This window comes from Lycium ferocissimum, unplaced genomic scaffold (genome assembly GCF_029784015.1).
Source record: "Lycium ferocissimum isolate CSIRO_LF1 unplaced genomic scaffold, AGI_CSIRO_Lferr_CH_V1 ctg11, whole genome shotgun sequence".
Classification (NCBI taxonomy): Eukaryota; Viridiplantae; Streptophyta; class Magnoliopsida; order Solanales; family Solanaceae; genus Lycium; species Lycium ferocissimum.
In genome coordinates, this window is record NW_026713599.1 from 1 (window position 1) to 25,954 (window position 25,954).

A 25,954-nucleotide genomic window follows, 5' to 3' on the forward strand; every position below is an offset into this window, starting at 1 on the left:
CGTTGTAAAAAAAACCGGGTTGTATTCAAGAAAACGAAAAAGGAGTCATAGATTGCCATAACTACCATACTAAACTAAACTTCTGCAACATATTCTCTTTGTAGGAGTGTATAAAACTAATTGTACCATACACGATTGCCTTTGTATTTGGTGGAAATAAAATAAAGCTTGACTTGCTCATGACATTAATTAACAAAGCCCACTGCAATTCGTCCCTTTTTCTCCTACAGGTTAGAAATCGGTGAATAATTTTTCCTTTTATTTTTTCCTCTTTCTTTCGTAATATATCTTGCACAGAACAAGATTTTTCCTTCTACTTTTTTTTCCTCCTCCTTTTGGAATATAACGTGCACAACACAAGGTTATGATGACTAAATGCACAAAACAAGGATGCATAAAACAAGGAATGCATAAAACAAGGAATGGTGGGTGCTTTTACTTTTATTATTATTATTATTATTATTATATTTTTATTTTTACATTTCGGATGCCACTCGTTCATTTTGGCATCATAATGAAAGTGGCCTTCTTTATTTATTTTTTTCCTTTTGCATATCATTCCTAAGACATCAATGGCCCTTTCACCAGATGAAATATATCGTTAGTCAGATTACTTCGCTCTTATTCATCATCTCATATAAACTATAACATGTATTCAAATCATATAAATAAATAAATACAATATAGTCACATACCCTTTTCGTAGTTTTAAAGTGCTAAACGACCAAACGGGTCGTTACAACGACTTTTGGTTCTCTGATCGGTAAATAGCACATGAATATAACCGATCCGTGCCGATGATTACATCAAAATCTACCATTTCTAACTCACATAGGTCGGCTGGAACAACATGGTGATAACTCTGCCCACAGACCCTTATGAACACGTCGGGTATGGTGACTCGCGGTAGCGTTGACACTTCAAAAGGTTCCTTTAGCTTTTCGGGTTCAGCCACCAAATTTTCTAGCAACATAAGGAGGTGACATAGGATAGGGTGGATCCGAGTCCAGCAAGGCATAAACATCGTCGAAGCGAAAACGGTGAGTATGCACAATGACGACATCGATGTGACGTCGATATCACGACGCCGGTCAACGCACAAACGGTTTGAACCCTTGGTTTGTGTTCTTGGGATCCCTAGCGGTGCACGTGCGCAGCAGGTTTGGTTATTATGAAGGCAAGCCGAATTTATTATTTGGTGCGATTACCTCTGCTGTGCCTGTGCGATTGAAGAACATTTCGGCCCCGAGCGTGGCCGGCGGCCACGCCGCTCGCCGAATATTTGATCCCGAGGCCGGCACTCACCGGGATGCCCCTGCGCGAGCACGAATCGGGTGGTGAAGTTACTCTGGAGTCGCGGCCTGAGCCAGGAGCACGACGACGAGAAGTGCAACGGCGGTTGTCTTTCTCGCCGAACTTCGTGGAGCGGCTGCTTTGTGGACGGAGCGAGGTCCTGGCACGACACATTCTTAAAGAATTTCTGTTCCGTTACGTGACATCTGGAGGTAGACTTGACCCTCTTGTTGAACTCGCCTTGTCTTTCTCTTTACCCTTGAGGCTTCCTCCTCCTTTAGCCTTGTCTCGTTGCCTGTCTGAAAGCAACCGTCTTGGAGATGGTCATTCCCTGTCCCTGTGCGACGATGTTGGCCCCGTCATTACAAATGGGAATCGAGTCCTCCCAGACATGTCACTCTCGCCCTGCATGCTCAGACACCATATGTGGAGCATGTAGCAGGCTGACAAATTCCAAATAGTAGTCTGAACCGACACTGCCATTTTGCTTAAGCCGAATTACTCGACCTTAGCTTCCACGGCCTCGTGGCATGAAGTGGTCTAGGAATGCGCTTGCAAACTCATCCCATGTAGCATCGGGTGCATCTGCTTCACCCTGCAGATGATTCTCGAATTCATACCATGTGTTAGGAATGCTCGTAGGCGATGAGCTCGGAAAGTAGGCTGCTTCGGTTTCGTAGCTACATGCCTTGTCATAATCTGAAGATTTTGAAGAGCATCGATGTAGTCTGAGGGGGGGGATCTTCGTCTTTCTTTGTCCCCGTGAAAGGCTGGGGGATTCGATTAGAAATCCTTAGTCTTAGAAGACTCTCCATTATTTCTGAACTTGACCCAAATTCCTAATGTTGGGCACAGTACAACACCGATTGTGTGAGCATATTGATAGCATTCTAACATCCCCGTCCGAATCGGGGGGGTGTAGTAGGAGCGGTTGGGGGGTTCTTGTCGAGTCGGAACGATCTCTTTGCGAGTTGCTTCGCGGTAGCCCCCAGCTGAGTGATGGCAACCCCCTTTGCGGTGTATTTCCTTTTCGCGGGCATTTTACGAAAATACGTACATGCACGAATTAGAAAGATATCCTAAAGAAATCTTGCTCTAAGCGCACGATCTAGAATATGAAAGAAGTGAGACAATCTGAATGTCTTGGTGGTGTTGTTTATATGTATGGGGCCCTCACACATATAAAAGTGACCCCGGACACGGTTTCATAGACTCCTAAAGACACTTGAACCTAGGCTACGATACCACTTTGTCACGCCTAGAACCATGGCTTTGGGCATAACACGGCACTCGGGCCTTGCTTGCATATGTCCGAGCGAACCTCATGACTTGCTTGTCAACATGGGCATCAAACAATACAATCTATATGATGCAATTTAGATGAATCATGAAAATATAATTTGCGGAATAAAGTCTTGAAATTATCTCATAGTATGAAAGTTCATGAAAACGTAATGTATGACGAACATGAAAGCATACTTGCGCTACGTGGACTAATATCTGTCTATGAAACCTCTAAAACATGTACGAATACTAACTACCGGGACATGGCCCTGGACTACCATAAAGCTGCCTTTACTACTAAAGACTCCATTTGAACCCGAGAGGGAGTGGGGCTCGCGATAAGGCGATAACTGAGGTGATCCTCTTTGCGGCGGCGTATGCTCACGAAAATCGATATGCAAGTGAAGTGCGGGCCCGAACAAAAGGGACGTTAGTACATGGTGAATAGTACTAGTATGTAAAACCTTTGAAATGAAGAACATGGCACAACATAGGTATAGGACGTGAGCTGGCGAATGTAACTTGAACATGATATGAAACGTGAGTAAAAGTAAAACTTGATAAATGATGGAAATACATGTATATAAGCGCGTAATGTGGGGAAGGCTATAGTATAACCGACAACATGGTCTGATACTTGCGTCCTACTAGCAGAACACTCACACCTTGCCAGGGATATGATATTTAAGTAATAATAGCATGTAAGGATCCAAACTGCATAATGAAGGTGTTGCCTCGCTGGCGACAACCCTTATCCTACGGTGGTGGCGTAGTTTCAGGCTATCTGAGCCTTCTCGGTTAACTAAGCAATCCCAAAAACATGAACATGATATAGTCGGCTAAGAAGCCCATGATTTTCGTGAAATAACTTGTAATCATGTTTTCACGAAATATCTTGTAACATGGTTTCATGAAATATCTTATAATATGGTTTCATGAGATAACTTGTCGTAGTCTTGCAAACATGTTCTTGATTCATGAGTAATAACAATAGTTCATAAGTATATATATAATGACTTGAAAACATGCTTGTAACTTGCTACATAAAATCATAAAATTTCATATAAACATAATGAGAATACATGAGGAAGAATTCATGATTCATGGATTAAGCTAGGGTTCCTAATAGCCGTAATGGAAGATTAGGAATACAATAACGAATATAGATACAAAATTCATGTACATAAATACATAACTATGGGCTACCCAATATGTTGGGTTTAATGCCCTAGGGTTTGAACTTCATGGATATCGAAACGGAGCATGGGGAAGAACGTAGAGATTCCCGCATGTGGATGGAAGTTCTACGTACCTTAGTCGCTTCAAAACTGAATTAAAGACTTGAGCTTTGAAGAGGATTTCAAAAATCTTGAATTCTTGAACCTTGAGATGGTTTTTCTTGAAAACCTAGTTTTAGAATGATGATTTCTTGTTTTAGATTACAAGAATATGTATTAGAATTGGCTTGGAATAATTAGAGTAGGCTTACTTGGTGTTCTTGATGATGGAAGAGGGTAGGAGGTCGTTCTAGGGCTTGAAGGAATGAAAAATAATGATTTGAACTGATATGAATGAATATATACTGTTCTGGAAAATTGCGGTTTACGTCCGGCCACGATCTTGGCCGTATTTTTGAAATACGGCCGTATTCGAAAGAGCCTGCTTGCGTCTCTTCGGTAAAATGGCCATAACTCTTTGCACGGATGTCCGTTTGACCCCATGTAATATACCGTTGGAAAGATACTTCAAAGCTCTACAACTTTCATCAAGGAAGTTTTCCCAAATTCCAAATAAGTTTTGAAATACGGGCCATATTTTAAAATACGGTCCGTATTTAACAATGTAACATCCAAATGTCAAATTCCAGAATGCTCAGAAATCCTTGATACCAGTTTACGTTTTGAAATACGGGCCGTATACTGAAATACGGTCCGTATTTAATAACGTAACGTCCAAATTCCAAATTCCAGAATGTTCAGAAATCGTTGGTAACGATTTACGACTTGATTCGACAATAAAAAAGGCGAAATACAGTCCTTTGTTCATGGCGTAAACCCCCATCTTACAGCGAGCGGGAAAATTCCAATTCTCACATCCTTCATCTACTTCTCTAAGTCTAGGATCATGGTCAAAGCTTAGGTTAAAGATACGAGGTGTTACAAAAACCATGCTAATATTTCCCAGCTTCAAGCCATTTTACGCTCAAGACAGTAATAGTCATGTGAGTTAACAACTATACCTCATAGTATTTGCTTCCAAAAATGCATGCAAACATGCAAAATTATATCAACTTTAATAAAGGAAAAATTCGTGAAAATCGCTATTTCTTTTGTATGAAATATCTTAATTTAACGATCTTTATTAAATTTTGGTGTCATTCGTATCTTTGTTGTTAGAAAATCATCTCATATTTGCCTTTAACACTAACAGAGCTCTCAACCTGAATTATAACGAATAGAGGTGGAGCTATAGTTTTGCCTATGGGTTCGAGAGAAGTTAGTAGTTTTGGCCCAAACCCTATATTTATGTTAAAAATTCTACTTAATATATATAAATAATTTATCAAGAACCCAGCAAACTGTGTTTTCTAGAATCCAAAATTTGATCCTAATTCCTCCTTTGATAACAAGGGATAATTCTTAACCATAACAACAACAACAACAACATTGTTACACCTCGAAATTTTTTTGCTTCGTTCATATCGTAAGTTGGTTAATGTAAGCTCAGAAATGAGACCATCCGTGAAAAATGATAGAAAAATTGAGTCTCTAATGTAGATGAACAGTAACGCGGGATGAACAGTGACGCAGAATGAACAGTAAAATCAGAAAATTTAAAACGGAAATCTACAGTTTTTTTCACCATTTTCTATCCCTCTCTCACCCCTAAACTCTCTCTAAACTCTTCCAAACCGTCCTAAAAGCTCTCTAAACCTTCCAAGTTGAATTCCTCCAAATCAAATCAAGATTTCATCTTAGGAATTGGAAACTAGTTAGGAAAGGATTATAGTATTTGGTGCTTGATGTGTGGCTGATTATTGAAGCTTGGAGCTAGGATTTTAGTTGAGTTTTCTGGGCAATAAGGTATGTAATACACTCTACTCTTGTTAATTAAGTTATTATGGTTGCCTTGAGGGCTGTTTTTGATTGGAACTTTGGAGAGATTTCTATTTGCTTATATTGCTATATGAGGTTGTTGTTTTGGTTGATGATGTTGTCTTCTTGTAGGCTGTTTTGGGGTTGTGTTCTTGTGGTAATTTATGGCTGGAAATTGATGGAATAACTTGAATATTCTATTGTTGATGTTGTTCTTGTTGTTTTGGTATTGATTTAAATTGGAGGGGAAGCGAAAGATATAGGAAAAGTGCTGCCCAATTTTTTAAGAAAATCGTAGTTTTGTTATTGTTGTTAGTTGGACAGTTTTGAAGATGTAAATATGGTTTCTAATTGCTGGAAATTATGGAATATAACCTGACTATATTGTGACTATAGTTGTTAAGATTATTCATCTTTTAATTGAAGGAAGTGAAAAAGGAAAACATGTAAAACTAGGACTTGGAAGTGAAGGTTGAAGAGTTAAAACATATGGACTGATTAGAGATTATCTTTATGAAGTTTTGGGTGGAAAACGATATGGTAAGCATAAGTATAATGTTATGAAGGGTGTGGACTGAATTATGAAAGAAAAATTGAGTTCAAATTGCACTTTGTTATTCATTAAACGAGCTTGCCGCTCGATATAATTCTTGAAGTAATTGAAGAGGTTTATATTGGATTATATTGTAGTTGTTGCTATTGTTGGTTGTTGTTTTTTTGTTGTTGGGTTGTTGATGACCTTTGGTGTCTTTTGGGATGTAGTATAAACAGGGGAAATGTTGCCCGTTTTTTCGTAGGTTATAAGATTAGTGAAATACGATAGTCATGACTTATATGTTGACGATGATATCATTTCACTTATTGTAGACGCAAGAGGATTATGTTAAGTTTGGTTATGGATTGAGAAGGAGATTATCCAGGTATGTTAAGGCTATCCTTTCTTTCATTTTGGCATGATCCTTATGATACGAACGAACGAACGTATGAACAGACTTTCATATTACTCTACTCTTAGAAGCATTAGGAGTACTCTAATCTTTGATCTTCAATACCTCTTTTATGATTATTCCTTCGATCGGGTCTTGAGATTACGTATGTTGATGATGTTAGCTCAAAGATATTTATTGGAGGTAGCACGACTTTATGTCACTCAGAGAGTTCTAGTTATTCATCTTATTTATGCATTGCATTTATTTATACATATGCACATTGACCCGCTGAAGGCGTTATATACGCGTATATTATATGTATATGGGGTATGGGGAAAGGGATGGGTGTTATATACGCATTACCACCTGATCAGCTGGTACACAGTGATGATGATGATATATGGATCGGGCCGTACGTTTCTCGGCACTATTATATGATATATGGATCGGGTCATACGTTCCTCGACACTAACATATGGGATATGGATCGGGTTGTACGTTCCACAGCACTGACAGTTATATTATGACCTATGCATATCATACGCCCTCAGAGGCACTTTCATTTATATAGAGTTATGCAGATATTTACAGATGTTAGTCACAGATGCATTCAGATATTCAGATTAGCTTTCATGTTTCAGATGTCTCTCATACTTATGTACTTGATGTTTCTTATGCCTTACATACTCGGTACATTATTCGTAAACGACTCTGTGCACAAATTGCGTTTCATGCTGCGGGTGCGGAGATACGGGTTGGTGATCCGTAGTAGGATGTCAGTTCAGCGGTTAAGATTGTTACACTCCATTTGCTTCGGAGATGCCAGGGGTCAATATGATTATATATGCATGGATATGGCGGGGCCTTGTCTCGGTCACATTATGTTATGTTTTCCAGTAGAGGCTTGTAGACAGTTATGTACAGTCAGATAATGTTCAGTCCTATTGTTTCATATATTGCCACACAGATGATCATGACAACCTTATTGGCTCATATAGTATGTTCAGCATATCCATATAGATGAGTCTTTCAGACTATTTAATACAGACACGTTTTCCTCATGAGTCTATTGAGTATCATATGATGTTCCTACTAGCCCACCTATATTTATGTTGATGTCCCAGATGTATGTCTGATAGTGCTTGACTAGTACGGTCAGGTGCCCGTCATGGCCCTCCAGTTTGGGTCGTGACAAACATACCCATTTGAATCCCACAAGTGGATTCTGGGGAGAGTAAAGTGTACGCAGACCTTACCCCCACTTTGGAAGGTAGGGGGGCTGTTTCCGAAAGACTATCGGCTCAAAAGAAAACAAGGGAAAACAGGGAAAGGAGTCAGATACGGACAAGCAAATCAAAGCAATGCGAAAATGAGAAATAATAAACCTAAGGAAGTCATGCTAAAACAACATGTATAGATAAGACCCACCACATAGAAACAGGGTAATAATACTCCTAATACGGGAAAGAAATCCTCTCGGCCCCCCACTAGCCCTCTACCCTGAATACTCGACCTCCATCCCCCTCCTATCACCGGTCGTATCCTTAGTAGGCTGCGGTAAGCGCCATATCTGTGAATCACCTCTCCCAAAGCCATCTTTGGCCCTATCCCTCCCTATAACCCCGAGCCATACCTATCGTCCTCTCATCTCCTCCCTACATTTGGCGCATTAACGCATCTCCACTACACATGAACCATCTCTGACCTCCCTTCAAGTATCTTATCCACCACGGGCCACACCTACTTTGTCCGAATCACTTTGTCCAGGAATACTATCTCTCCTGGTATGCATCCCGTCTCGACATACAAATCTCTGCTTTACCTTCTGTCTTACATGAGCTTTCTTAGCGGCGGCATTCCGTCTCATACAACATAGTCAGTCTAACCACCGCTTTGTAAAACTTTCCCTTTAGTATAGGCGGCACCTTTTTATCGCACAACACCCCCGATGCGAGCTTGCATTTCATCCATCCCGCTCCAATACGATGTGAGACATCGTCGTCAATCTCACCATTCCCTTGGATGATCGACCCCAGGTACTTGAAACTTACTTTTTTTCGAGATGACCTGAGTATCTAGCTATCCCTGAGCTTGCACTCTACGTACTCTGTCTTAGTCCTGCTCAACTTAAAACCCTTCGACTCCAGAGTCTGTTGCCAAACCTCCAGTCTCGCGTTAACACCGCTTCGTGACTCATCAATAAGCACAATGTCATCTGCAAACAACATGCACCACGGCACCTCTCCTTGAATGCGGCTTGTTAGTGCGTCCGTTGCCAAAGTAAACAAAAACGGGCTAAGAGCGGACCACGGTGTGAGCCCGTCGTGAGCGGGAAATGTTCAAATGTTGACCTCCGACCGTCCTCGCCGGGTCTTGGCTCATCATGTGTCTTAATCGCTCTAGTGTGTGCTACGGGGAACACCTCTAGCTTCCGGACATCTCCGCGGCACCTTCGGCAGGACTTTGTCGTAAGCCTTCTCTAGGTCAACAAACACCATGTGCAAGTCAATCTTCTTATCCATAGATTAAAAAACAAAAATAGAGAGATAAACTTGATTTTTTTTTTCTTTTTTCCTAAAGCTTTTCTTATAATTGGGGTGTCTGGGCCAACTTGTGAGCACCTCGACTAATTTCACAGTGTGTCTCGTACCTTCCACCAAGAGATGTTTAGGGTAACTCTATCCACCAAGGGTTAAACAGATGGGTAGAAATTAGCTAGTGTTTTTTTACTCTGGGGGGATTCTTCATGAAACCTTATGGGTCTCAACCCACCTCATTGACCACTAGACTACACCCTTCGATGCCCTTTTTTCTAAAGTATTTTGACACGTAAAATCCATGTTGAAACTTCATAACTATGACACAGGCAATATGTTAACGGTAAGTATATGAATAATCTCAAAATATAAGGAAAGATATTTTGTATAGTAGAGGGGTAAATTTAGACAGTTTCCCTCATTACATTCATGTGATATGTTTCTAATTGATAATATTTCTTCTTGAATTCGTTGGCTTTTTGTTTGATTTGCAGGAGATGCATAAAGACAACTAGGAGGCCACCACCAAGGCCACCCATAAAAACTAAATCACCACAAAACAATAATTACAAAGACAAGAAAGAGACTCTGATGACGACAAGAGGAGAAGAGTAACACAAAGCTCCAAGAAGATAATTCAACGTTCAAAACAAATTAACTAGGAATCTTGTGCGTTAAAGATCACAATAAATCATTTGTATTTAGTCTAAAGTTGGTCAAGTACAAAATGCTTTTACTATTAGGGAAACTTGTAGCAAAGGAAGTGTCCTTTTTCCTCCCAACATAATAAAAGTAGTATGATATTTTATTTTGTCGTAGATGCTTGTGTGGTAAAATTCACAAATAGCCACTTTTCAGCTCTCGTTAAAAAATAATTGGAGTTTTAATTTTGACAAATAAAACTTCAGAACAATTGTCATGGAGTTTCACCGGTGAAATCTAAAATTCCATGTCAACAGTTATTTTCGAAAATAGAGCCGAAAAGAGGAAGTGAGGCTTTATTTCTATGGTGTGTTGTATTGTCCTTTTGTTACCTATTGTCCTTTGGTTATCCTATTAGGGGTTGCTTGGTTCATGTACAAGTTATGCCGGGATTGTAATAGATGAATTGTAATGTAGGCCTCTACTTGTTGCTTTGAATGTTGCATATAGGGGTGTACATGGACCGGGTTGGTTCGGATTTCTTAAACACCAAACCAAACCAATTGCGTCGGGTTTTTAAATTTATATACCAAACCAAACCAATAAAATTCGGGTTTTTCAACCTCGGGTTTTCTCGGGTTATTCGGGTTTTTTTTTTCGGAATAATCTTGATACAAAACATATAACTTTTACGTCAAATATTTCTTTAGTCCTAGTAAGATACAACTATGTAATTAAGGTGTTTCATAAGAAAATAACACAAAATGTGAGAAGAGTGATGACATTGTATTAAAATATTCAACAAAAGATAATAAAATCGGTTTAAATAAATATTGCTAATTAATAAGCCATAAAGAAAATGACCATAATCTAAAAATACTAAGTCATGCTAAAATAAGTATGGCTAATAAGTATTAATTACATGACAAGAAAAAAAAACTTAAGCTATGTATTTTCACTCTCTAAACCAATTATGTAAAACTAAATAATAGATATCCAACATTATTGTCATTTCTATGGGTAAATTGAAATTCTTTTGTTAGTATTCGTGTTGAGTTGGTTTTGGTTTGGACTTTATATGAGTTACTAACATCCATAGGATATAAAACTTATTCACATTCAAATCACTAAATTCAAGCTTGAATAATATGATAATAGATGAAAAACTATGAAAAAAATTAAGAAATATTTATAAATTACATTACAAATAAATATTTTTATGTATAAAATATTTTAAAAATTGAATACATGTAATGTCGGGTTGGTTTGGTTCGGTTTGACTTTTTTTAGCTAAAACCAAACCAATTATGGTCGGGTTTTTTTAAACCAAGTCAAACCAAACCACTAGTAGGGTTTTTTTCTCGGTTTGACTCGGTTTATCGGTTTGGTGCGGTTTATCGATTTACTTTGTACACCCCTAGTTGCATATATGTACAATGTACAGTTTAGAGTAATTCGTCCATAACATGTTTTATCTATATCTGGCTTTAAATATTTTCTACTATGGACATGTTTTATCTGTATTTGGCTTTATATATTTTCGACTATGGATATCAACACGTACGGAAAATTTCCCTGAGAGTTCATGAATTATTCTCAATTGTAGTTGATTTATCTATCCCTTTCCATATATTGAAAAAAGACAACTTATATTTAGAGGACAACCAACAAAAGATGTAATTTCACCTTTCATGATTAATTGACTAAACTCATTGCATATTCAAAGTCCGAATGCGCAACTTAAATAATCTCAAAAATGGGATTTTTGATCCAAAATAACCCCTTAAAAAATTACAAAAGTACCTTTTGCGCACAATATTTGTGCGCAATAGGACTTAACTGTGATGGTCACTGTTAAGACATATTGCGCACTAATTTTGTGCGCAATTGGGGTTATCATTTGATTGGCATTTACAGTTCCCTTATGTCCTTTGGTTCTTCTTGCAATTAGTGCGCACTAGTTTTTTTTATTTTTTGTTTTTTTATGACGAATGGTTAGCTCAAGTTATTACTAGTACAAACATGCTGAATTGGCCTATCACGGTGCTTATGACTAATACGTATGAAAAATAATTAATAGAATCTTGAAAATACATATGAAAAATAATGTGTAAAGGAAAAGGCAAAAGATGGCATTATTAATACTTACTAAATTAGTAATATTTTAATTATATATCCAATGAATCTTAGGAGCACTAATTTTGTGTGCAATAGGGGTTAGATTTATTTTCCCCGCACGCTGTATAATTTTAAAGTTTTGAAATTCACGTTTTTTTCATTCGTTGATCAAAGATTAGTCATGTCTCAAAACTCCGAAATATCAATATTTTATATAGAACCTAATATCTATTTCTGCGAACAATAATGTAGGCTCAATACATCAAGTATACCTAAATGTTTGGATCGTTGTTTAAGGGGTTATAAAGTGCCCCGAAGTAAGTCTTGTTTGAAAACTTGTTATCGTTAGGTTTAAGTGTTTTATTTTATAATGTTTTGATTTAAACATTTTATTATTTAGTCAAGGCATTACTTTATTTCAAATATATCGAGATTTTTTTCATAATTAATTTAGGACGTCGCACGAGTTATTAATAAATGATAATAAAGACTAAGATAACTAATTATCATTAAGAAAATAATACCAAGAAAATATAATATCAACATAAAATGCACATAAGATAAGATAACTAATTATCATTAAGAAAATAATACCAAGAAAATATAATATTAACATAAAATGCACATTAGATTATGTTAATATTATATCTTTTTGGTATTATTTTTTTAATGATAATTAGTTATCTTAGTCTTTATTATAGTTTATTAATAACTCGTGCGAGCTCCTAAATTAATTATGAAAAAATCTCGACATATTTGAAATAAAATAATGCCTTGACTAAGATAATAAAGACTAAAATAACTAATTATCATTAAGAAAATAATACAAAAAAAATATAATATTAACATAAAATGCACATAAGATAATGTATTAATTAACACAAAATCCAAGGTTTGCTCACACTTGCATTATTTTTAAACCTTGCAAACAGTAATAAGCTGAGTACGTATTAGTCATAAGCACTGTGATAGGCCAATTCAGGCAGCATGTTTATACTAGTAATAAATTGAGCTACCATTCATCATAAAAAAATAAAAAATAAAAACTAGTGCGCACTAGTTCCAAGAAGAACCAAAGGGCATAACAGAACTGTAAATGCCAGTCAAATGGTAACCCTATTGCGCACAAAATTAGTGTGCAATAGGACTTAATAGTAGCCAGTTGAATCCTACTGCGCACTAATTTTATGCGCGAAAGGTACTTTTGTAATTTATTTATTTTTTGAATTATTTTGAATTAAAATCGCACTTTTGGAATCTTGCAGACTCTTCAAAGTCCTCTCCCTTTCACAAGATTGGAAAAAGTATCTCATTTGTCTTGTTTTCCAATAAGCCAATCATGTCTTGAAAAAAGTAAGCCTTGACTAAAGTTATTTGGAGAAAAGATAAAGAAAAGACGATAGGTGAACATATCCATAAGTATAAGAAACAAGAAAAAACCAGTGTTTTGGAATGTGAACTGAAGACTAATGTCATCTTTCACTAAATTGAAGTCTTTTTTTCTAATTCTTCTTAGATTTTTTTAGTCAACAGTTGCCTACAATTATTAATACATTATTTGATTGCTCTTTATATACCGCATCTTCTTGCCTAAGTAAACGCCCATTCTAATAAAACTAGTTATAGCTTCATCTCATTTTTAAGTAATTAATTCATACTCCTTGCTAATGGCGTTCTGCTCTACCTTGGTGCCCAAAACCAAACAAATATTTCAAAGCTCCTAATTTATTTATTTTTTCACATGATGCAGTTATGCATGTCATTTATCCCTTTTTTTTTTGGATAATTGTTGTGTCCGTGCCAGCTTGCACATACCTCGACTACTTCCACAAAGTATTTTTTACCTTCCACAAGCACAACTACCGGGCAACTCTGTCCATCAAGGTTCGGAGAGATAAAACAAATCACCTAGCATTTTTTTGCCTCAGCTAAAATTTGAACTTAAGATCTCATGGTTCTCAACTCACTACATCGACCACTAGCTTCCAGAGGCGGATGGAGCACTATAATTAGGGGTTCAATTGAACCCCAAACTTTCGATGTGAGGTATAAATATATGTGTAAAATTTACTAAAATTACAATAAATAGTAGATATAAACCCATAAATTTAGAATTATAATGGTTAATTTAAAAGGTTGAACCCTAAAATTCAAATCTTAAATCCGCCTCTGCTAGCTTCTATACACTGACAGTGTCAAAAACCTTTCCACTGTCAAGTTAAAGTAAGCTGTAATAAAATGTAATATACCTGGTAGCATTCATCTATACTTGCCAGTAAAAACACACTGATAATGTAGAAGTTCTTTACATTATCGGTGCATACAAGTTAAATTCTTATTTGAAACGCATTCAGACATGCAAGATTCTATCATTTCCTTCAATTTATATCTTATTATACTTATTCTGGAATTTGTTGACTTTTGCGTGTTTGATTTGCAGAAGATGCATAAACGCAACTGCAAGGAAGCCACCAAGGCCAATAGTAGAAACTAAACCACCACAAAACAATATAGTTCTTCAACAAAACAAAGACAAGAAAGAAACTCTGATGACAGAGGAGAAGGGTAACTGAAAGCTCCAAGACAACAATTCCATGGTCAAGACACGCTAGGAACCTTGCTAGAGATAATATTATCTGGCTTTAGTTCTTGATCTTAAAATTCAACCCAAATTAGACAGAGTGTCTGTATCTCTTGACACAAACAACATCAGGATAGTTATATGTAATCAAAAAGTTATACATACCATAAAAATATAAAATAAGCGTGAACTGATTGTGTTTTAGTTTGACAATATGGAATATATGAAGCAAAATGTTCATTCCTCCATGCGATTTTCCTCTGACTGCTTTTGTGAAACCTTGACCTTGACGGGCAGCGTAAGAGATGGCTCTTTGTCGAACGCAGCAGGAGCTTTGACCATGTGAATGCTCTGCTTGAGCTCGTTCTCTGCTTCTCTCTGCTCCTTGGATTTCTTCCCTTTCATCCTGAACAATTTGCCAACTAATGTTAATAGCAAGAAAAGGTAGATGATAAATAAAAAGTAATGGAAATTAATGAAAGCACAGTCTAAGGAACCTCTTTGCAATATGTCTCTCCTCCCTATCAACTCTGATTTTGTCAATTTTCTTGATGGCCTTCAAAGTGCTCTCGGTTACATTCCTGTCATATCTCTCTGGCCTATTACGCTTCCTCTCGAATTCAAATGTTGAGTCCTTCAAATAGGAATTAGTAGGACGAACGGAATTTTCAGTATCCAAAAGAAAATAAAACCAAAAACAAAAGAACAAAATCAGTAAATAAAATTTGATCCAATAAAAAGCATATCAAAAAGCCGACCCTGTTTACCTGAGTCATGTCCTTTCCATGCAGCCTTCTATATGCTTTAGTCCATTTAACTTTACGTGGATTCCTCTTCATCTTAAAGTTCTTGTGACATTTAGATCTACAGAACCGAAAGATCTGCACAGGGAGAAGCTTTTCCTTTACTTGAAGAACACCCGCAAATTCAGAACAACTGGTTGGTATCCTCAATAACTCACTACTACACCTCATCACTTTATCTGAAATGCATCTCCATAACATAGTGTGCCAATTTTAATTTTTTAATCAAGATGGTGTGCCATAAAAGAGACAACCACGGATGATCATAAATCAAACACTTGTCCTAAAACACTCTTCGACCAATTGCAACTGAGCATTAGGTGAAAGAGTTCAATTACTATTCTTGCATGCGACTCAATCTGTGATTGAAAAGCTATTTAGTTAGCTTTGAATGCAGTACACCACTTTACTCAAGGTCAAATAGAGTGTTGTCTAAAAATAATTACTTAAATCATTATAGGGCCTCTGGAAAAGAATAATTAAGGACCCGTAGTAGGTTACTTCATTTCAGCAGTTGGTGTGGAAGCTTGCAACCAATATTTCCTCTATTGTTCTAGTCTTTGCTCCTCGCACTTCTATCTGTTCTGTCCAATTGTGGCTACGCCTATGCGGCCAAGGGCTGCACTACTTACTGAAAACCCCTCACTAAGCTTTTTAAATGGCTACAAAACCAAGGTTTGGGAAGAAAATGAATGAGGCGATTTTCCAAAACCCTAATTCGGAGCCATATCAATGCTAAAACTCGAGCTTTTCAGCAACAGAGAAAGTAGGGGAATCTCCAACTTGTACAGTATTTATTGCGTAGAAACTAGAGAGAAACACCATGAAAATCATGACAATGATTAGCAGGGATGTCACCGTAGCAAAAGCTCAAAAAGAAGAAAAATCTGCATACCAACGAAAAGGCATGAAAGAAGCAGCCCGCATAACAGTTATTGTGGGACTAAATCTATCTTAATTTGATCTAAAGTTGGCATAAACAAATAAAAAGCTCATTGTGAAACCTAAAGTGGTTATTTTCTGAAATAACATTTAATTGTTTTGTCACATGATGGAATGTGAGAAATAAAAGGACTTCTAGAGAGCAAGTTATTGTTCTCCATCAAACGGTAATTGTAAGAGAAAAGGAAAAGGAAGATGAATCCAAATTCCTCATAATTTAAAGAGCAAAGGCTCTAGGATTATCAAAACTCAAAGGAACCTAATAGAGTCAGGTTTGTTTTCTTTGATTAAGTCCCCGATTATGTGCACAGGCAGTGAAAAATCATGTAGTTCCACATTCCTAATGTAATGTTTACAGATTATGTTAGATTGTTGACGATACCATTATATGTACATTAAACTTCTTGCAAGACATGCCTAAATCTTAGTTTGCCTCTTTTCCTTCATATATTTCGATATGATAAATTTATTACTGCAACAAAAAAATATAAATGTCTATGGTACTTATGTCTGATCTGTACTGTTGTGGAATAAAACCTGCTGGTGTTAGGCTAGATCAAGCGGACCGTTCTTACTAGAGACTTATATGAATTCGGCTTCATGAGTTACAGCATGGTCCTAGATCAGCAAAGGACTGTTGCAGAGCTGTGGACACCTCAAGGCTGGAATTTCACCTTCAGAAGACACATCACTGATTGGGAAATACAAAGAGTGGCTGATACTTTCAATACACTGGAACAATTCAATGGACTTCAGATAAGCGAGGATTTTTTTGGAGGTTGGGGAACAACAAAGGAGTTCTTAAAGTTAGTGCAGGATATAGGATGATGAATCAATCAAATCAACAGATAACTAATTGGCCTTGGAAGCACATTTAGAGAACTAAAATTTCACACACAGTTTCATGTTTCGTGTGGCTATTAGCCAAAGAAGCAGTCTTGACACAGGATAATCTGATGAACAGGGGGATACCTTTGTGTTCTAGATGCTTCCTATGTGGAGAAACAGCAGAGACAGTAACTCATCTATTCCTTCACTGCAAGTTTACACAACAGCTCTGGAGAATATTCTTAAATCTAAAAGGTATATCTTGGACCATGCCTGGAAAGGTCTCGGAGGCTTTAAAGAGTTGGGAGAAAGCAGGCTTGCAGGCCAAGAACAGAATCACAAGGAGAATTGTCCCTGCCAGCATATGGTGGACAATCTGGAAGGGGAGAAACTCCAGTTGTTTTTATAGCCTAGAGAATCGTGTGCAGAAGGTCAAGTTGAATTGTATCTTACTGCCTTGTTTTTGGTGTAATCAGGTCTACTCAGACGATACTGTTACTATCATTGATGTTTTAGATTCAAAACAGGCATAAAACAGTAGAGTCTTGGAGTATTTTTGTAAATATGGTTTCAGTACAACCTATGTGCTGTTTTGCTCATATGATATAGAATACAGTTACCAGTTTCGGAAAAAAAAAAATCAGCTTCATGAGAGTATACTTTGAAGTAGTATCTTTAACATGAATAAAAATGTCAAGACATATTTTTTTTCATTCTCAAGCTATCCTAACCAAGAGCTCATGCATAGTAAATAAGAGTATGCATTATAGCTTGATATTAAGTCAAAGATTTTTAGGAATACTCAACACTTAAAACCTACTCCCTCCGTTAATTTTTACTTGTTCATGTTTGACTTGGCACACCCCCTAAGGAGCAATAAATAATGGCAATTTTACTACATCACCCTTAATTATTAGAAATCAATCAAACATACTTTAAAAAGTTGTGCAACCACTAACAATTCCTTGAAGTCTTCAATCCAATAATCAATAATAAGGGTAAAATAGGTATGAAATGATAAATAATCTCTTGGTTTTCCAAACTGGACAAGTAAAAATAGAGGGAGTACTTATCTTATGATTTCGCCGCAGAAAGCAATGAGTCAAGTAAATTAAGTACCATTCTCTTAAACCTAAGTATAGCAAGCATATAGCATGGAAAAGTAAAGATTAATATTCTACCTTTGCGTCGTTTCGAACATATTGAATACCATGGCCTGGATATATAGTTGAGGAACAAAACCAACATTTCTCCAATCTCATTGTATGCTCCTCTTATAATACTTCCCTGATTCTCTCTGTAACATAACAATTCAGTATTAAATAAAACCCAACTCACTAACAACGACTAACTGATTTAACAAGCAAACTCCCGAGTTTTACACCAAAAATAACATCTTTATTGCAGAAAACATCGACTCAATAAATGTTCCAGCTCAATTATTAGCAGTGGCCGAACCAGAATTTTTTTCAAAAATATAAAAAAGTAAACAAACAAAGAAGCTAAGAGGGTTCAACATCAATAATATATAAAAAATAATTTTAACCTTGTATATACAGTGTAATTTTTTACGCCCCTGATTATTGAGGGCTTATTTGAAAAACTGAAGAGGAAAAAAAAAAAAGAAATAGAGATAATTACTCGGATCGGCTGCGCAGTGGTGGAGAGCGGGGCAGCCAATAATGGTAGCAGATATTACTCCAATATAGGGTTTAAGGGTTTCAGAATAAAAACTATTCTTGCAGTCCTATATTCTTAACAATAGATACTTTAGTCCTAATGGTTTTTCTTTGGGGGGAAATGACCCTCTATGACTATCAGAGGCGGATCCAGAATTTGAAATTTGTGGGTTCTCGGTAGCGATCGGTGATGTCTGTTATTCTTGGATTCTCAGCTCAAATTTCTTATATATTTGAAGAGTTTCACATTATAAATACAAGGTTCGGATAAAAGTTGTGGATTCCCGCGAACCCCCACCCAATGGTATGGATCCACCCCTGATGAGTATTTAGGAAAAATAATTACTCGAAATAGCTCATGTTTGTAAAATTACCTGAAATGGCTCAATTTATACCCTCTTCTTTAAAAGCTTGTTGTATATTGTACCCTTACTACAGGTGAAAAAATGTTTTATATTATTGTATACAATTGAATTTCTTGAATATAAGCACCTCTTATACATTATTATATACTTTTATACAAGATTGATATATTGTCTCTTTTTTTGGGTGTCTACTAGCAAAGTGCTTATCGGTAGGTTCGGTTCGATTTTGTGAATGATTTTCGGTTTGTAAATATGCTAAACCAAAACCAAACCGATAAGATATTCATTATCGGTTTTCGATTTATCGATTTTTTTGGTCCTTAACAATTCGATTTTCGGTTTAACCAATAAGAAAATGCTCCGCTAGGTTTTTTTTGCTTTCTCTTGTTTTCATATGTTCTATATACACAACCTTCATGCATAGCGTCTACACATATTATAAGACCAACCCCACTTGTTCATTTGAGAAGCGAGGGAGGGGGGCAAAGACATAAAGGCATCGCAAGCCCTAGTTTCGTATGAGAATTGAGACTTAAATTTGAGAGAATAAGCGTGCCTGAGGTAAGCCCTAGTTTCGTATGAGAATTGAGACTTTGAGAGAATAAGCGTGCCTGTAGTAAGTAATTTAGGAATAGGTTTGTATTTAAAATTTAAAACGACTATATATAATTAGGAATAAATAGGTAATTTATATATAAGCTTATTGGATTATCGGTTTAACCATTAACTAAATTCTAAAAAATCAAAAATCGAACCGATAACCTATTAAAATTTTACAAAACCGTTAACCTAATAGCCTGATATCGATAAATCAATAGCGTTTTATTGGTTCGATTTTGTTAAACCAGTTTTTGCACACCCCTGTTTACTAGTAGTAGCATTTAATTAGGTGCATATAGTCTTAACAGTTCAAGTTACTATATTCCAAGCCTGCTCTCCATTTTCACCGTTGAAGTGATAGAAGCTCTTAATGCAATATCTGGTGGTGAAGACATTGCCCTTTGCTACAAATTACAATTGAAGTTGAGGATCTTAATTTGTTATTGTGCAATTAATTTATTTTAGACACCATTAAAAAAAGAAAATAGTTCAAAAATGTGGAAAAGTTCAAAAATGTCCTTAACCTATTAAAAATGGTTCAACAATGTCCTTCCACTTGGATCAGAAATGTCCTTACTGCTTTGGCATACTTAAATATAATGTAGATAAAAATTCTCTCAAATTTTCCGAGGACCGGCATTCAAAATTTAAAGGCGCATCTAAAAAAGAAATTGAACTGTGTGTAATAAGCGTCTGATATTGAAAATTCTTTCGTATGCAAACAGGCTTGAGGCGTTCATCATAAATTGAATTGTAAATGATTAAACTTATATAACTGATATAGGGGATTTTTATTCTTAATTGAAATGTGACAATTAGATTAAAATGATACTTGATGATTTCTCATTATAAGTTGACAGCTGGGAGGAAATTCATTTCTAGCCTGTACAAAATTTAGCTGTTTTAAAAGACAATTGGCCGTCAGTAGCTTTAGTTTTTAATATATTTTATTTTACAGTAATTACTTTGAATAACATATCCTACACTTGGAATCAACTTGTTTGAAAGAAGATGATTAAACTTGTTTTCAACCCAAAAAAAAAAAGAGATTTCACTTATGTTTGTTTGGGATCATTAGGTTTGAAAGTAAGCTAATTAGGAATTAGTAATGCGTGATTAATAATATGGTACCGTTTGTGCGGTGTAATGTCGTAGTTAAAGTCATACACGGGGCCATTTGTCTCAACTTCCAACATAACATAATGACTGATATAGATAGTTCCTTTAAGTACTTGATATTGCCTGATATAGATAGTTCCTTTAAGTACTTGATATTGCCTAACTGTTCGGGTCACTTAATGGTTATTGCTTAAGGTAAACAACAAGAAAAGAAAGGATTCATATATGTATATAAAGGAAATTAAAAACAACAGAAAAAAGGATAAGGTGGAAGAAGAAGCATCAGCAGGAGAGAAAAAATTCTCAAGGTGGTGAGTTGTCACACCATTATAAATTAGGTGTACCATGTTGCAATAACATACAAAGTACATTAGGCATACGACGTTAATGAAAAAGTAGTAGCAAATAGGATGTCGACAAACACGGATTCAGAATTTTTTTTGGGTTGACCTGAGAGCCCGCAACCGCTACCCTTCGGGCGCTCACAGGGTAAACCCAACTTCTGTGCAATAGCTCGCAAACCACACAGGAGATTGCATCGTACTACACAAACATAAAATTAACTCCGAAAGAAGCTACCCAAACATAAAATTAACAGCACTTCTTTAATCAACTGTGCTCTGGCACGTTGACTGATTCCACAGAGTATCTGTTACTTACCTCTCACCAGCATAATTACCGGGTAAAACTCTATCCACCAAGGCGGCTTGGGCAGATGAGAAGAAGACATGTATTCTTTTGCCTCTGTCGAAATTTGAACCCGAGACCTCGTGATTCTCAACTCACTTCATTGACAACTAACTTCTATACACCGGTAGTGTAAAAAACCTTTAAACCATCGAGTTAAAGTAACTTCTAAAAAAATGCAACTACTATGGTAGCACTGATTTGGTAATTTAGAAAACACTTACAGTAAAATACACTGATGATGTAAATGTTCTTTACACCGTCGATGTATACCTTTAAATTCTTATGGAAATGCATGCAGATATGCAAGATTCTATCATTTTCTGAAATTTATGAGTTTTCTTATTGATGCTTATTCTGGAATTTGTTGGCAGTATGGAATTTGCTGGCTTTTGTGTGTTTGATCTGCAGAAGATGCATAACACAACTACAAGGAAGCCACCAAGGCCGATAGTATAAACTAAATCACCACAAAACAATATAGTTCTTGGCCAAAACAAGGACATGAAAGAGACTCTGATGACAGAGGAGAAGGGTAACGCAAAGCTCCAAGACATTAATTCCATGGTCAAGACAAACTACGAACATCGTTAAAGATAACAAGTCATTTATAGTTGTCTGATTTCAAACGAGATGGTAACAAATAGATTCGGCATATCACTGAACTTCTCTCCCAAACCATTACGAATTCTGAAAGTTAGGGAAAGCTTTGCATATTAATGTAATCAAACAGCTATACATACCGTAAAAATAGCATGAACTGATTTTTTGTGTTTTTCTTTGGGAATATAGAATGTAGGACACAAAATGTTCATTCCTCCATGAGATTTTCCTCCGGCTGCTTTTGCAAAATCTTGACCTTGGGCGGCAGTGTAAGGGATGGCTCTTTGTTAAGCGCAGCAGGAGCTTTGACCATGTGAATATACTCAACGAGAACCTTTTTATCTTCTCTCTGCTCCTTGGCTTCCTTTCCTTTCCACCTGTCCGATTTGCCAACTATTGTTAATAACAACAAAAGGCACATGATAAACAAATAAAGAGTGATGGAAATTAATGAAGCAAAGTCTAAGGAACCTCTTTGTAATATGTCTGCTCTCCCTATCGACTCTGATTTTATCAATTTTCTTGATGGCCTTCAAAGTGTTCTCGGTTACATTCCTGTCATATCTCTCTGGCCTATTACGCTTTCTCTCGAATTCAAATGTTGAGTCCTTCAAATAGGAATTAGTAGCAGGAAAGGAATTTTCAGTATCCAAGAAAACAAAGATCAGTAAATGAAATTTAATCCAATAAAAAAACATATTGCTTGTATCGAAAAAAGGTGACCCTGTTTACCTGAGTCATGTCCTTTCCATGCAGCCGTCTATAAGCTTTAGTCCATTTGACTTTACGTGGATTCCTCTTCATCTTAAAGTTCTTGTGACACTTAGATCTACAAAACCGAAAGATCTGCACAGAGAGAAAACAGAGAAGATTTTCCTTTACTTGATGAACAGCCGAGAATTCAGAACAATTCATTTTCTGGCAAACATTCAGACGCACCCCCCCCCCCCCCACACACACACACCCCTTCCCTTTTCCTTTTTTTTTTTTTTTTTTTTTTTTTTTCCGTGAGAACCACATGTAACTGGAAAGAAAAGTAAAGGCAGAGAAAAGCAATGAGGAAAAAAAAAATAACACAAAATTGCAGGGATGCTAAAGCTCAAGAAGAAGAAAAATCTGCATAAACGGACAGACATGTAAGATGCAGCCCACGTGATAGTTACTGTCGAACTAAATTATCCTGTAAGATGCAGCCCACGTGATAGTTACTGTCGAACTAAATCTATCCTAATTTGATCTAAAGTTGGCATAAACAAATAAAAGACTCATCGTTAAACCTAGAGAGGTTATTTTCTGAAATAATAGTCAGTGTTTTGTCACGTGATGGAATGTCAGAGTTGATTTCTCACATGGTCACTCAACTAATAGTTATTACCTCAAAAGGTCACTTTCTTTGTTGAGCTGAGAGTGGAATCAAGAAAAAAGGTGACTTTCGGAGATAATAACTATTAGTTGAGTGACCACCTAAGAGATCAACCCTGGGTCTCAGAATTAAAAGGACTTCAGAAAACAAGCCTCTTCCTGCCCAGAAAGCAAATTATTGTTCTCCACCAAACGGTAATTATAAGAGAAAACGAAAAGGAAGAGAAATCAGAATCCCTCACAGCTTAAAGAACAAATCCACTAGGATCATCAAAACTCAAGAAAATCTAATAGAGTCAAATATGTTTTCTTGATTAAGTTCCCGGTTATGTGCACAGGCAGTGAAAATCATTTAGTTCCACAAATTGTAATGTTTACAGATTATGTTAGATTGTTGATGATCACAGTATCTGAATGTTAAGCTTCTTACAAGACATGCCTAATTTTGCCTCTTTTCCTTCATATAGTTTAATTGTTTATTCGATAAATTATTACTTCATCAAATAAGTCTATAAATGTCTATGGTACTTATGTCTGGTCTATAGAGTCGTGGAATAAAACCTGCTGGTGTTAGGCTAGATGAAGTGAACTGTTCTTACTGGAGACTTATACGAATGAGTTTCAGTTTGGCTTCATGAGCGTATACTCTATAATGGTTTAATGATATTCAATACTACATTAAGTGATTGGATATAATCTTTGCCAGATTTTTTAAGTAGTGTCTTCATGAATAAAAAGGTCGAGACTGCCGCGCTTCAGGATTTCCCCTAGTTAATTTAGCACAAATAAGATATAATTTTCAGTTTTTCAAGCTATTCTAACCATGACCTCGAGCATAGTAATACCACATTGAAAATAAGTAAGAAACCCACTAATTTACCTGAAAAACATTTGCCAAGTAAAACATTTTCCTTCATAACGAACACACCCTAGGTAAGAATTCTTGGGAATACTCAAAACTTATACCCTAGGTAAGAATTCTTGGGAATACTCAAAACTTATCTAGTCATCCCATAGCAACAGTGGTCGATGTAGCATGTAATTACTAGGTTCTGAACCTAGCATTTTCCAAAGGGTATATAGATAAATCTATATATGTGAAACTGCTAATATTTCAACAAATATTGAAGTTTGAAGCCATAATCTCAAAATATCAAATATCTTACCTTTGCATCATTACGAACATATTGCATACCATGGCCTGGGTATACAGTTGAGGAACAAAAATAACATTTCTCCAATCTCATTGTATCGTCCTGTTATACTTCCCTGATTCTCTCTGTACCATAACAAAGCAGTACTAAGTAAAAATCAACTCACTAACAAGGACAAAGTGATTTCACAAGCAACAACTAAAGTTATACAGCATAACATCTTTATAGGCTATAGCAGAAACATCGACCTAATACAAATTCCAGCTCAACTACTGGGGAACTACAGGGAAAAACAACATTTTTCCAATCTCATTGTGTCGTCCTGTTATATTGCCCTGATTCACTCTGTACCATAACAATGCAGTATTAAATAAAAATCAACTTAACTAGCTATGAAAATAAAACTCACTAGCAAGGACCCCACCACCCACACACCCAAGTTCGAACCCCCTTCACCCACCCCCATAGGATACTAATATTTTTTTTGCTAACGACCGAACGCAAGAAAATAAGTAAGAAATTCAGTTATTTTCTTGATAAACATTTTCCTTCATACAGAAAACACCTAAAGTGATTTCATAAGCAACAACTAGAGTTATTATACACAAAAGATAACATCTTTATAGCAGAATTGTCCGACCCAATAAATGTACCAGCTCAACTATTAAGAAACTACTGGCCAAAAAGGGAAAAAACAACAACTTTTACAATATCATAAAAAAATAAAAAATAAAAAATAAAAAAACATAGTAATAAAATTAACACAAAAGAGTAATTACAGAGGTATGGTGGCGAAGGAACAGCTGCCAGAACACCTACTGCAAGAATGGAGGTATGTATTAACATAGGGTTGAGGGTTCATAATTATTATGAAAAAAGTTACATTACTAGTCCTATATTTCTTAACAATAGATGTTTTAGTCCCTAATGATTTTTCTTTTTCTGTTTGCAGTTAGGCACCATTACAAATTCGGTCATTTGCACAAATGTCTCCGTTTTGGAGTTGTCTTTAATTTTTGGCCCTTAAATTTGTGGTTCTTCAATTTTTGTCCTTCAACATTTTTGGCACGGCATAGTTAGTGTTTAGCTACGATATATGTATCATAATATCTCGGGAGTTATGTCGGACAAGGCTAAATTTAACGTAATCTGAAAAAAGGTATAAGTTTAGAGTTCGCGCTGCATAATTAGCGTTTAGCTTTGAAATATTGTATTATCGCATTCGCACAAGTTATGTTGGAAAAAGACAAATCTTTCAACACACGACATAATCTGAAAAATAATACACTACATACACCGCATAACTTAATTCCCACAGAACTTGTGTCAAGCG

At 36.3% G+C, this 25,954-nt stretch overlaps 2 protein-coding genes across 2 annotated transcripts; both read right to left on the reverse strand.

Moving 5' to 3' along the window:
- Positions 1-14,488: 14,488 nt before the first annotated feature.
- Positions 14,489-18,812, reverse strand: LOC132041648 (probable ribosome biogenesis protein RLP24). The gene is made up of 5 exons (XM_059432354.1): positions 18,694-18,812; positions 18,234-18,349; positions 15,247-15,360; positions 14,977-15,113; positions 14,489-14,885 (listed from the first exon to the last, which is right to left on the reverse strand). The coding sequence occupies exons 2-5, from the start codon at positions 18,312-18,314 to the stop codon at positions 14,717-14,719; spliced, it is 501 nt and encodes a 166-aa protein (XP_059288337.1). The 5' UTR covers positions 18,315-18,349; positions 18,694-18,812; the 3' UTR covers positions 14,489-14,716.
- A 3,258-nt stretch (positions 18,813-22,070) lies between these two features.
- Positions 22,071-25,519, reverse strand: LOC132041657 (probable ribosome biogenesis protein RLP24). Its single transcript, XM_059432364.1, has 5 exons — positions 25,401-25,519; positions 24,634-24,746; positions 22,838-22,951; positions 22,577-22,713; positions 22,071-22,482 (listed from the first exon to the last, which is right to left on the reverse strand). Exons 2-5 carry the CDS (start codon positions 24,712-24,714, stop codon positions 22,314-22,316), a joined length of 501 nt encoding a protein of 166 aa, XP_059288347.1. The 5' UTR covers positions 24,715-24,746; positions 25,401-25,519; the 3' UTR covers positions 22,071-22,313.
- Between the last annotated feature and the right edge of the window lie 435 nt (positions 25,520-25,954).

Bases quoted from the DNA above. Each gene is read 5' to 3' on its own strand.
- LOC132041648 (XM_059432354.1), bottom strand. From the start codon at position 18,314: ATGAGATTGGAGAAATGTTGGTTTTGTTCCTCAACTATATATCCAGGC. The intron at 15,361-18,233 runs GTAGAATATTAA...CTCCCTGTGCAG, and splicing joins ATGTTCGAAACGACGCAAAG to ATCTTTCGGTTCTGTAGATC. The intron at 15,114-15,246 runs GTAAACAGGGTC...TCCTATTTGAAG, and splicing joins ATGGAAAGGACATGACTCAG to GACTCAACATTTGAATTCGA.
- LOC132041657 (XM_059432364.1), bottom strand. From the start codon at position 24,714: ATGAGATTGGAGAAATGTTATTTTTGTTCCTCAACTGTATACCCAGGC. The intron at 22,952-24,633 runs GTAAGATATTTG...CTCTCTGTGCAG, and splicing joins ATGTTCGTAATGATGCAAAG to ATCTTTCGGTTTTGTAGATC. The intron at 22,483-22,576 runs GTTCCTTAGACT...CAAATCGGACAG, and splicing joins AGCAGACATATTACAAAGAG to GTGGAAAGGAAAGGAAGCCA.